We start from the raw sequence: 12863 nt of genomic DNA, 5'->3' as shown, positions 1-12863 counted from the left end.
CCAGGCAAATTGTGATGGTTTAATCTCTTGTAATACAATTCTTTCTAACTATAAATCAACCATATCTCCCTTGCCTCCAGTTATTTCGTAAGTATAAAACGAACATGAACAAAAGGTTTGCTTTTTTTATTACACTCTTTACGGGAAAAAATTTAATAATGAATTTTGACATTAGAGATTGCGATCTTCGGTGCTGCAACACAACAGATTGTAACCGGAAAACGAGAGAAGAATTTACCACAACTTCAGTTTACGTCACTGACGTCACTGGTGACGTCACTTCCACCGGAATGACTCCTAACTCTGCAGTTCGTGTTTTTAATTTTAAACGCGTAATTTGTAGTTTATTTACAGTGTGCTTCTTCTTAATAACACTTTTGTACTAAAAAAACGTTCCGAAAAATGTTTATCTATAAAGTAAAAAAAAACAAATGATATTAAAGTTTTATAGAATACATAAATTAACAATAAGATTTTTAAGTTTGCATTGGTATGGTTCGATAAATAAATGCTTATTTTGTATGGTTATAAACATTTTATGTCTCAAGCAAACTCAAACCATGTGTCAATATCGAGTAGCTCATGAATATATTCACGATAAACGGAAGCAAATTTTTTACAAAACAGGAAATTTAACCCCACATAAATTCACACGTTCATATTTATTGAAGGCAAGACGAGGTAGAAAAGCTTTTAAAAATGTTAAGTTTTAGTTTGATTTTAATTTTTACTATTTTAAATGCTGCCTTTGTTTCTTCGTTAACATGTGTGATTGGATACGGACTAGTTGCCCCTCCAAATACCCCTCCACAAAGTTGTGCTGGCGAAAATAATTATTGTTTCAGGGTTGAATCTGTTGTAAATCTTGGTTCAGGTTCAGGTAAATATACAAAAAAATAGCAAACTTAATTTAGTTGTTTATTGATTGTAACTACTTTGCTGGCAAACCAAATACCAACATCATTAAAATAACTTGCAAAAATTGTTTTTTTTAATTTCCACTAGCACCCGATTTTTTATTAAATTGTACGAGTGACCGTTCAATTTGTGGCGGGCGTGCGCAATGTGACAAAACCATTCAAAACCATTATAGTAATTTTCCACTTCCAGTTCCAATACTACCAGTAACAGAGTAAGTTTTTTGTTATATTTTACATCTCGTCTTTTTTTTGTTAAGATTTTTTTAAATTTTGTCAGAAATTGCTCAATTTCATGTTGTTCCACTGACAACTGCAATAGTAACTCTATAGCAATTATACAAAATCAATCAATTCAATTGGGGGCGGTTGTGGCACTCAATGTTTCTTTACCAGTTGTTCCATTAACCCTTCCGCCAATTACTGTACCAACTGGCCCGCCGATTCTTCCACCTATTGTTCTTACAACTGATTCACCAGTTGAACAAACTATACCAGTAACCGTTCCGCCAATCTTAACAACTGAATCGCCCGCTACCCTTCCACCAACTGTTCCTATTACTGTTACTCTTCCTCCAATTATTCCATCTATAACTAATGATGACGTCACTCAATCGGTGGTTAATATTAACAACACCATAACTACAATATCAAGCAATACAACTGAAATTGAATCTATCACGAGCTCTGTCACTAAATTGACACCCTATAAATATAGTATTTTATTTTATTTATTGCTCATTATTTTGATAGTTACGGTTGGAATTGTTGGAATCGTACTATTAATTAAAATAAAATTTCTTCAACATGTATCTTAAATAGGTTTATTACAATAAGGCTGTGTTTCTTTATAATTAATATAACGATGAAAGTGTGCGTATTAAGGATTAGTGAAGTGATATATCACGATTTGATATTAACAATTATCATCTATCTTCATGTTCTTACCAGCATGCATGACTGTTTCTGTAGTTTGCGCATTTCCGCTCAATAATAGACAAGTTTGGTATGTATTTAAAAATAAAATGTATCACGTTTTAGCATCTTCATGATTAAAATTAATTGTTTAAGTAAGTAAAATTTAAAGTATGCTTAACTCTTTATAGCGTTTAATTATAAAGTAGCCTAAATAAAGAATGATAGCAGTATTTGGTATTGCGTTTGTGACTTTTGCAATTTACAAAGCTGAATGTTTGACGTGTCTTAGTGGGTTTCAAGTAACTTTACCACCATTATTATATGAAGAAAATTGGAATTTTACAGAATGCGACAGCGTTGGCGAATTCTGTTATCGAACAGAAAGCACATTTGTTTTCCACGGTTTTCATAAAGGTTATTATTTATTTGTTTTATCTAGTTTAAGTTTTATTTCAGAAAGTGTTTAGACCACACAAAACAAAGTCATAACAATGAACGTGTGCCCTTTGTTTATTTTACTTAACGCCCTGCATATACCCACTTAGCAGAAAAAGCTTAAAAAAAGTTGTAGATTTTTTTTGTAGGAAAGGCGGTTGTCGTTAAAAAATTTTAACTCTATAAAATTTAGCAAAGTTTGGTGTAATATCTATATACTCCCCTGTATGTACAATTAACTTTATTACATTGGAATCTAAGTTTTTACCATTTTTTATCTTTAAAATTTTAATTAATATAAAAAATGCTTTAATGCTTTTGTAGCTCGAACAAGTTATGTCTTAAACCCAACAACAAAATTAAATAGGAATAAGGTGTATTACAAAAAACACAGTGTTCAATGCACTCTTGTTTTAGAAATGATATTAATCAAAAATTGTGCCAGCAAACGTAGTATTGCATGTCTAACTCATAAAGCATCTAATAGTGCGCTTTTTTTAAAGTAATATTTTACTTATTTCTAATAGAAGAAAAAAACGCGGGTTATGCGTTTAAAAAAGACAAAAAACATTTATTAGTTTAGATAACTACATTTGCATGTAAATAAAGCGTAACTGAAAATCGCATAGTGAAACAAAATCTAAATCCATTTAAATTCGGCAACCTATTACAAATGTTCAAATAAAAGCATACCCCGTTATAATGAAAAATACACGTTATGGAAATTTAGTTTTTAAATATAAAGTTAACACAAAGACATAATTGCGCCAAAAACAATTTTTTAATGAAGAAACAGGAGTTAAAATAAAAAATTGTTTTTTTTTTTTTTTTTTTTTTTTTGGTCAATTGTTAATTAAGTGTAAGTGCTTTTTTAATATGTAGTTTTTAAATTGACATTACAAGTTTTTTTTTTAATTTTGTGTATTTTTTAATAGTTGCAGTTGTAACGGGAAGTTGTGTTTTTTCGAATAACTGTAGTAAACATTTATGTTCCCAAAGCCTAAAGGAGGAAACTTTTTTTCGGGAAACAAAAGGTTTTCATATGAAATATGGATACCGAAGGTAAATAGAAATAGTTTTTGTGAACCTTTAATATATTACATTAATTAAGCACCTAACTATTTTGATGTTTGTTACATACAACTTAAAGTCGTTTTTAATGACAGAAGTTGCAACTTTACTTGCTGTGAAAGTGACTTATGCAACAACAACACAATTGACGTCATTCTAAAGAAAAATAAAGTTTACTTGATAGACTTCGAGAAATCAACCGAAATATATCCTACAACGCAAACAAAACAGGCCGAAGACAAAAAAATTAGAGAAGCCAATGTTACTTTTGATAACAAAACTTTGGCAGAGATAAAATCACTTGCAGGCAAAGATTTTTACCTAGAATCCATAAGGCTAAGCCAACGCATGGAAGTTAAAGAAGTTAACAGTAGTCCTTCTATTCAAAATACTTCTAGGTTAAGTACTAATACAATCATTTTGTATCTGATTTTGACGTTCATACTTCTCTCGTTGGTCGCTTGTGTAGCTCTTGTGCTGTTGCTTAGAAAGTATTTCTTTCAAATTAAAGATAATATTGATACTAAATCTTCGTATCAGCCTGACGCAATGACAAACCAACAATTAAATCAGACCATGCATTGTCAACATGTATTGGCGGTTAGAGACAAAAACGCCATGTCAATTCAAATACAATACTAAATAATACTTACTAAATAATTTCCGACATTTAATGTCTATGATTTTATTATAATATTTTTTCAAATTAAGTAAAGTATTGTTAATCTTTTTGACCTTAATTTTTAAAAAACGTATAAATACAAATGGGCATTCAAGCAAACATTTTAAATGGACATAAAGAAACAGGCTTTGAGGAAAAAACACCATGAGTATAATATATTGTGGTCTTTTTATCACGACACAAACTTTTCGCAGAAACCTCCTTTCGTTAATTGCAATTACGCAAGCACTAAATTAATTTGTAAATATAACGTATATATCATTAAACTATGTTACTGATCTACACTACTTCGTATAAAAGGCCACACGTTTCTTAGTACTTAAGACTATGTGAAAATAATTAATCTATAATTAGTTTGAAAATCATTTTACATATAATTATAGGCTAATTAAGAAGTTTACATAAAACACGTATTAATATTGTCTATGCTAACAGTGTGTGCTAGAGAAATAAGTTTTGAGTTTACAAAAGGTGCAGTCAGTTTTAAAAAGTTTGTGGGCTTAAATTTTATTGTGAACTTTTGTTGAACTAATTTTCCTGAAATTTGACTTCAAGTTATTATGAAAATATTTTTCTTAAACATAGCAAAAAGTGACAAAGTAATGACAGAACCAGATCTTCAGTGTTTGTAGCTAGTAGTAGCTTAATCCCTATTTCATCCGGAAATTGTATTTTTTTGTTTTTATTATAATAATTATAGACAAACGAGTCACCCCACGTTATATTAAAATAATTTTTACTTCAGAAAAATATTAATTGGAAAAAAAATCGTCTGGATTGTGTATTGTATTTAAATTTTTGTTCGTTTATATAAAAATGTAATCCACGTAGTTAGGTTATTTTTTAGAGTATAAAACAGTGCAGGTAAAGAATAAACTTAAAACATTGGTTTTGGCTGTATAGGGTATTTAAAATTTTTTAAATAATTTTTTTAAGTTAATTTTTAAATAAAACACCTTATATAAGTTATTAGTACATATTTAATACAGAATTTGCAAAAAGTTTGTTTACTTTATAAAAATGAATTTATTGGTTTTGCAAATTTTTATTGGCTTACTTTTGCTGCCCGCGGCAATGCCTCTAAATTGTTTGAACGGTTTTACTTTGACGTCTCCAACTTTAAACGAACAAGATACAAACTTAACTCAGTGTGAGAATGGTTTAAACTATTGCATTTTTTCACACAGTGTTATTACAATTTTTGGATTTATAAACGGTAAGCAATAGTAACAATAATGTTTAAAAGAATGTCTTTTTTTCGTTCAATGTTGTCAAATGAAAAATAAATATTGCATTTGTCCGAATTGTAATTTAATTATTTACTTTAAAAAAAAATTGCTCAACAGCTAATGTAGTAACTGGGACATGTGGAAATACAGATGATTGTATGGCAGAACAATGTGAAGAAAATGTTGATATGTTTTTATCTCAGACGCCAGTCGCCAGGGCTCATGAATTAAGGTTACAACAGTTAATAATTTATTCTGCATGCCTAAGTGCATTCCTTTTTCGCTAATATTGTATGTAGTGTTCATGTTATATTTTTTTAAGATCGTGTAACATAAGCTGCTGCACTAGTGACTTCTGTAACGATCCCACTTACATACCTCCTATAACATCAACTAATTCCATTGTTACGACAACAACAAGCGGAACTTTATGTATCAAAATTAACAAGGCTAGGATATTTGGAATTATAAATGCGGCTGTATGGATTTTATTAAATAAGTTTTAAAATTATATTATACTGAATCGAAGATAATTGTATTTGTTTGTTTACATTGCACTTTACGTAAATTTTGTTTACTTACCAGATTAGGTATATTCAACTGCTAAAATCTTTTTTTTTTTTTGATTTGTCACAAATAAATAGAAAAAGGACCACCCTTATATAAATTTAAAAAAATCTATTGACTTAAATATTTACTTTGTACATTAATAATCAGAATTTTTTTTACTAGTTTTTACCGTCATTTAAAATAAAACTTAAAATTTTGAAATTTGCAACTTTACCAAAATTGTTAAGTTGTTTGTATTTTAATAAATTTATTAAATTGGCGCAAAAATTCTGAAATTCTTAGCTTTTAAGTTAATGTCTCCAATTATACAACCATTCTGAAATTTGTGTCGTTCCAAAACGCAAACTTGAAAAAAGTTTACTAAAATTTGATCAAAATGTTTTAGGATAAAGGCCGGTATATAGAATCCATAGATCATTAACATACCTTATTTGAATAAAAAAAATCTTGAAGATCAACTGTTTTTGTATTCCACCATCAAAAGTACCGTCAATAGAATAGTTAACCTTTTTCTTGACGTAAAAACTTAAAACTTGTTTTTAAACATACTTTATACAAAACACGTTATTTTACCACGAAAATAAAGAGGGTAATTTTTATAGAATAGGATAATATCTGCGATCATAATTAATTTACTTTTAAAACTAAGTAGAGAATAATGTGATAACTGTTTTTTAATTAAGGTAAGGCACAATTTAATTCGCCATTAAAAAATGCTAAAATAAACAACAATTTGGATATATAGATTTTTTACCCTAAAATTTATGCCAATTTTAGAGTTTTTACGACTGTAAAATCTAGCAAGCCCATAAAATCTAAAGTATAAATTTACATTTGGATGCTTATTATGAAGATTTTAAACTAGTTAAAGTAAATGTTTTAGGCTTGTTTTTAACTATAGTATTTCTATAAGTTTTATGGTCTTTTTTTAACAAAGAACTTAATTTACGTTTTTTTAAACTTTTTATTTTTTTTTATAAATCACACTATCTAACTTTAACAACAATATTTTTTAATAAAAATATATTTTTTAATCGCTGTTGTGACTTTTAGATATATTATATTCAAATCCTTCAAAATATATGTTATAAAATGTTTACTCTATATGCATTGGCTATAATTTGTCCTTCTCACATCAAGAATAATTAAATACAAAGCATTGTCTTTTTTGTCTGAGAGTTTAATTAAGCGAATAATTTTTTTCTGATTTTACGTTTTTTTTCTAAATAAACACTTTATTTCACAATTAATTTTAATAAGATTTTTGTCTTAAGTTTTTATGTGCTAGAGGCGATAAAGGGCAACAGTTTTAGTGAAACTTCACAAAAAATCCTGCAACATAATTCGCTATTTTTGTTCAAAACAGTACACATTTTTTTGTTTGTGAAAACACTTACAAGGTTGTTGGATTGTGCTAGAAAGTATCATAATGTCAGGTTCTGTCAGACCAATGATCATACAACCCTTGTATGAATATTTTCGTGTTTTTTTAAATAATGAACAAAAATGTTATTAAACTATTATACGACATTACTAATATGTTCTTTTCGAGTCAAGTTGGAAGTCCAAGTATTTACGCTGTGATCATTTTACCCAAAATATTTTTTTATGCAAACTGCATAAGGACCGGGCAGAAAATGTTAGTTAATTTTTAGAAAGTAAAATAGACCTTATATAAGTTAATTGTTGCTTAATATCTAAAATATTTAACTGGAACATTTGTGGTTGGCAACAGAACTAATCTTACCACTAAAATTTTTATACGATTCAAGTTTTAAAAGTTATACTACATTAAACTTTTCCTGAAATAAAGGTGTAATAAAGTATAACCTAATATCAATAATATAAACTTTCCGGGTGTTGTGTTAAATAAATTTTAATTGTTATTTTTGATTTTCAAGTTTACAGATTTTATGATAACAATAACATCGGTTGTGTAATTTGTTACCGAAAACACAATGGCAGAAAACGAAAAAGACACTACTAAGCAAATTCGTATTCTCAAACTGGTAAACGGAGAACATAACAGCCATGTTCTGTATCGGTTACAAAAAGGATGGTTGGTACACTTCATGCTTGGAGCTACTCTTGCTTCCAAAGATGTCACAATATATTGTAATGTTCCATTACCTGGCGAAACTTTTAATCGATCGGTCTATAGAATTTTGGAATGGAAAAATGACTCAAAATTAAGCAAGGATAAGTTTGACTTTTATGCGGCTTGTGAGTTTTATTCAGCTGGTTCATTTCAGTATTATTTTACTTATGATGGTGATAAAAGTGCAGGAAGTGGATATTTCTTGGTTGATCCTACATTGACGATTGGATCTGACAATCACGTTTTACCTTTAGATGCATTATGTATGCAAACTGTAATGACAAAGGCATTGGGCCCTTTTCACCAATGGAAGGGACGGTTAAATGTGGCAAAAGAGTCAGGCTACAATGCACTTCATTTTACACCTATTCAAAAACTAGGTTTATCAAACTCATCATATTCATTAGCTGACCAACTAGCTCTTAGTTCAATGTTATCTAACGACCCCATTCCATGTGATTTTAATAACATTAAAGAATTTGTGCAAGAAATGAGAAATAATTGGAACATGATGAGTGTCACTGATGTAGTATGGAACCACACAGCTTCAAATAGCCTATGGTTAAATGATTCACCAGAATGTGGATACAATCTTGAAAACTCACCACATCTTAGACCTGCTTACTTGCTTGACAGAGCTATATTTCATTTGTCTTTAAACATTGCAAATGGTAAATACCCTAAAGAATTTCCAGAAAAACAATTAACAAAACAAGAGCATCTAGAAAGTTTTCGACTACTGCTAACTGCAATTATTCCGTCGTTAAAGTTGTGGGAATTTTTTCAAATAGATGTTGATGACTTTGTGGAAAAGTTTTTGGGTGTTATCAAAAATGATATTTTACCTGATTCTACCAAACCAACTGAGACCATTTCTTTGATTCAAGATAAAAAATTTCGTCGCCTTGGTTGCAGTGTAGATTTAGTTGTTGCCTTGCATCAATTCTATGTGGGAAGTGGTAAAGATATTGAAAAAGCTTGCACTGGATTCAGGAATACTTTGGAATGGTTTAATGAAACACAAAAAAAATTATGTCAAGACGATACTATTGCAGCTATAGAAAATGTCATTTCCGGCATTATATATGAACGCATAGCTGATCATGGTCCAAAAAAGTTTGTTATAGGTAAAGAAAGTCCATTGTCTACACTTTACTTTAATCACCCTTTTTCAGATACAAGTGTTCAAGAGGAAGAGGCAACAATTATGGAAGATGAGAAAAATTGCCGGTTTATTTTGGCTCATAACGGCTGGGTAATGGGCGACAATGCTTTAAAGAATTTTGCTGAGTACCCATCAAAGGTTTACTTTCGCAGAGAACTAGTGTGCTGGGGTGATACTGTTAAACTCAGATATGGAGAAAAACCTTCAGACTGTAAGGTTTTGTGGTATCGCATGAGAAAGTATACTGAAATGATGGCTGAGTTATTTCATGGAATAAGAATAGACAACTGCCATTCTACTCCTATTCATGTTGCTGAATACATGTTGGATGCAGCAAGGAAGATCCAACCTGATCTTTATGTTTTTGCAGAGTTGTTTACAGGTAGTGAAAATGTAGATAATATATTTATCAACCGTCTTGGAATAACATCACTGGTTAGGGAAAGTTTAAGTGCTTGGGATTCTCATGAGCTTGGCAGAATAGTTTACATGTATGGCGGTGAACCTATTTCATCTTTCAGACAACCAAGTACTCAACCATTAACACCTTCTCGAGCTCACGCATTATTGTACGATATTTCGCACGATAATGAGAGTATGCTGACGAAGCGAACAATTGTGGACGTTCTTCCTTCAACAGCTCTTGTTAGCATGGCATGCTGTGCAGTTGGTAGCACCAGGGGACATGATGAACTTGTTCCCTCTCACATTAATGTTGTAACTGATGAACGAAAGTATAGAGAGTGGGCCCCCACTGGTAACAACCTGAGTAGTGTGGTTGGTCCAAAATCAGGCATTGTAAATGGAAAGCGAATGCTTAACATGTTGCATCAAACTATGGCTTTAAATGGATTTACTCAAGTCTTTATTGACCAGCGAACATCAGATGTGATTGCAATTACTCGTCATAACTCAAAGACACATTACAGCTATGTTATGATTGCTCACACTGCATTTCAATCTAGTGGGAAAAATTTTGTGCCTTGCATGACAATTGAAGGACAAGTAATGGGTATTACAATTGAAGCAAAGCCAACAAATACAGTAAAAAGTACACAAGAGTATATTGATTCATTTTCCAAAAATGGGGACTACATTAATGGGATTGATGAATTTGGACACAGCATTGAAATGGATCTACCAATAGGTTTAAGCAACTGCTGCGAATTCGAAACATCCTCAGAAGGAAAAACATTCACAATTCATTTTACAGATTTCCCACCAGGAAGTGTGATTGTGTTAAAGGTAAAAATGCAGGAAAATGCTGATGACAACATTCTTAAGATAAGAAGTTTGATTGATAATCTACGCAACAATAATACAAATTTTGACAAAATTGCTTCAAAACTTGATTTGCGTGCTTTAAATCGGGTTTTGTTTCGTTGTAATGAAGAAGAAAATTCAGATGGGTATGGAATAGGATCATATGGGGTACCGAATTGGAAGGAACTTACTTATTGTGGAATAGCTGGCATTGCAGTTCCATTTGCTAAAATTCGGCATGACAATGATTTGGGTCACCCTTTGTGTGATAACTTACGTAATGGAAACTGGTTGATGGATTATATTGCAACAAGGCTACAACAACACGATAAAACCAAAGAAATAGGTGATTGGTATGCAAATTGCTTCAAAATTTTGGGTCAATTGCCTCGCTACCTTGTTCCAACTTACTTTGAGCCAATCATTTCGCTCACTTACAAAAAATTGTTGAAAGCTTGTTTTAATCAGATGTCAAGTTTTGTTAAAGACGGAAGCAGCTTCACACGCTCCTTAGCTTTGGGCACAGTTGCTTTGTGTGGGTTTGTTAAAGGAGCATTATTACCCAAAGTTCACCCAGATGTGAAGGGGGTCTCCACAGCTGCAGATGATCCAGATGTTCAAATTCTTTCATCTATGGCAGCAGGTTTACCCCATTTTAGTTCTGGTGTGATGAGAAGTTGGGGTCGTGACACATTTATATCTATGCATGGTATTCTTCTAGTTACTGGCCAATACACAGACTCAAGAAACCTTATTCTGGCCTTTTCAGGCTGTATGCGACATGGACTTATGCCTAATTTGCTGGGTGAAGGCAAGATATCAAGATACAATTGCAGGGATGCTGTTTGGTTTTGGCTACAATGCATTCAAGAGCTTTGTGAATCGGATAGTTACCAATTACTTCAACTTCCTGTTGCTAGAATCTTTCCAACAGATGATAGTGAGGTTCGGCCCGTTGGAGCTTGTACACAACCCTTGTATGATATTGTTCAAGAAGCAATGCAACGTCATGTTGATGGAATTCTTTTTCGAGAACGTAATGCAGGTTCTGACATCGATAGAAATATGTCAGACACAGGATTTCTTGTTGAGGCTGGTGTAAAACTGGATACAGGATTTGTTTTTGGAGGAAGTAAATATAATTGTGGAACATGGTGTGACAAAATGGGTGAGAGTGAGAAAGCTGGAACAAAGGGTGTGCCTGCTACTCCAAGAGATGGTTCTGCAGTAGAGCTTGTTGCCTTATGCAAATCGACTGTTCGCTGGTTAAATAAGGCAAACAGTGTTGGAAAATTTCCATATGATGGTGTTTTTATTAAAACACAAAGCCAGAAAAATGAAGCTACAAAGGCCAAGCTTACATGGTCTCAATGGGACAAGAAAATTCAGATGAATTTTGAAAGGTTGTTTTTCGTGGGAGAGGATGACAATTCAAGCTTAGTTCATAAGCGAAATATCTACAAAGACACATTTGGTGCTTCATCTCCTTGGTGTGATTACCAACTTCGACCTAACTTTACCCTAGCTATGGTTTATGCACCCGAGTTATTCGACATCGATCATGCATGGCAGGCATTAAATATAGCACAAGAGAAACTTCTTGGTCCTCTTGGAATGAAGACTCTGGATCCAGATGACTTACAATATAGAGGAGATTATGACAACTCTAATGATGGAACTGATTCTTCAGTGGCAAAGGGATTTAATTATCATCAGGGTCCTGAATGGTTATGGCCAGTTGGCTATTTTTTGCGAGCAAAATTGTACTTTGCTAAAAAATTAGGTCCTGCAGTACTAAAAGACACTGTTGAGTTTATTCAAAGTTATTTGGTCACTCACCAGTTGCATCTGGAAAGTTCACTGTGGTGTGGATTGCCTGAATTAACCAACAGTGATGGAAAGGAATGCCGGGATTCATGTGATATTCAAGCTTGGTCCCATGCAACTTTGTTGGACCTACTCGAAGACATGTCTAAGTTAGAGTAAATTGATTGTGTATGTGTATATTGCAAAAAAATCAAACGAAAAATTTATGTAACCTAAATTTGAGTAAATGGAATGATTAGTTTTTATCAAAAATGTCAGATGTTATTGGTATTTAAATGGAAGCTTTTTAATGTATATTTTCACTACATAATTTTTGTAAACTTTCATTTAAACTGTGAATTACTAGATTGTACACTTAGATTTATTTAAACAAAGTTGTCAAAATGTATCCTTCTTTTATTATTTTTTGCTGCAAAATATCAAGCCCAGTATTAACTTAAATTTCGTTAAACTGTGATAAAATTATTCACTAAAATGGTTAAAATTACATAAATCGTATATAAAGTCATAAGTTTGCACAATCAATCATTACTTATTTAAAATGTCATAAAAGTTCAAATAACAAGTAAAGTTGCACTTACTTTTGCAATTCTTTTTAAGAATTACAGTCATAAAAATCGATTGCCTATTCTAACTTTTATTTTGCATCTAATTGTTATATCTTGCTTATTAAAATATGCAATAATTA

General features: G+C 31.5%; 2 protein-coding genes across 2 annotated transcripts; both read left to right on the top strand.

Moving 5' to 3' along the window:
- Positions 1–666: 666 nt before the first annotated feature.
- LOC145751141 (uncharacterized) lies at positions 667–1960 on the top strand. Its single transcript, XM_082567231.1, has 3 exons — positions 667–880; positions 1006–1132; positions 1198–1960. The coding sequence occupies exons 1-3, from the start codon at positions 700–702 to the stop codon at positions 1733–1735; spliced, it is 846 nt and encodes a 281-aa protein (XP_082423357.1). The 5' UTR covers positions 667–699; the 3' UTR covers positions 1736–1960.
- A 5768-nt stretch (positions 1961–7728) lies between these two features.
- LOC145749381 (glycogen debranching enzyme-like) lies at positions 7729–12821 on the top strand. The gene has a single exon (XM_082565131.1). The coding sequence runs from the start codon at positions 7781–7783 to the stop codon at positions 12332–12334; it is 4554 nt and encodes a 1517-aa protein (XP_082421257.1). The 5' UTR covers positions 7729–7780; the 3' UTR covers positions 12335–12821.
- The last annotated feature ends 42 nt before the right edge of the window (positions 12822–12863 follow it).

This window comes from Corella eumyota, chromosome 4 (assembly GCF_963082875.1).
Source record: "Corella eumyota chromosome 4, kaCorEumy4.1, whole genome shotgun sequence".
Classification (NCBI taxonomy): domain Eukaryota; kingdom Metazoa; phylum Chordata; class Ascidiacea; order Phlebobranchia; family Corellidae; genus Corella; species Corella eumyota.
Note: the sequence above shows the minus strand (reverse complement) of the source record. Positions and strands in the feature narration are given on the sequence as shown.

What these genes read in the sequence shown, in the direction of transcription:
- LOC145751141 (XM_082567231.1), top strand. Translation starts at nt 700, where the DNA reads ATGTTAAGTTTTAGTTTGATTTTAATTTTTACTATTTTAAATGCTGCC. An exon ending in AAATCTTGGTTCAGGTTCAG is followed by an intron (nt 881 to 1,005) that starts GTAAATATACAA and finishes AATTTCCACTAG; the next exon opens with CACCCGATTTTTTATTAAAT. An exon ending in CCAATACTACCAGTAACAGA is followed by an intron (nt 1,133 to 1,197) that starts GTAAGTTTTTTG and finishes AAATTTTGTCAG; the next exon opens with AAATTGCTCAATTTCATGTT.
- LOC145749381 (XM_082565131.1), top strand. Translation starts at nt 7,781, where the DNA reads ATGGCAGAAAACGAAAAAGACACTACTAAGCAAATTCGTATTCTCAAA.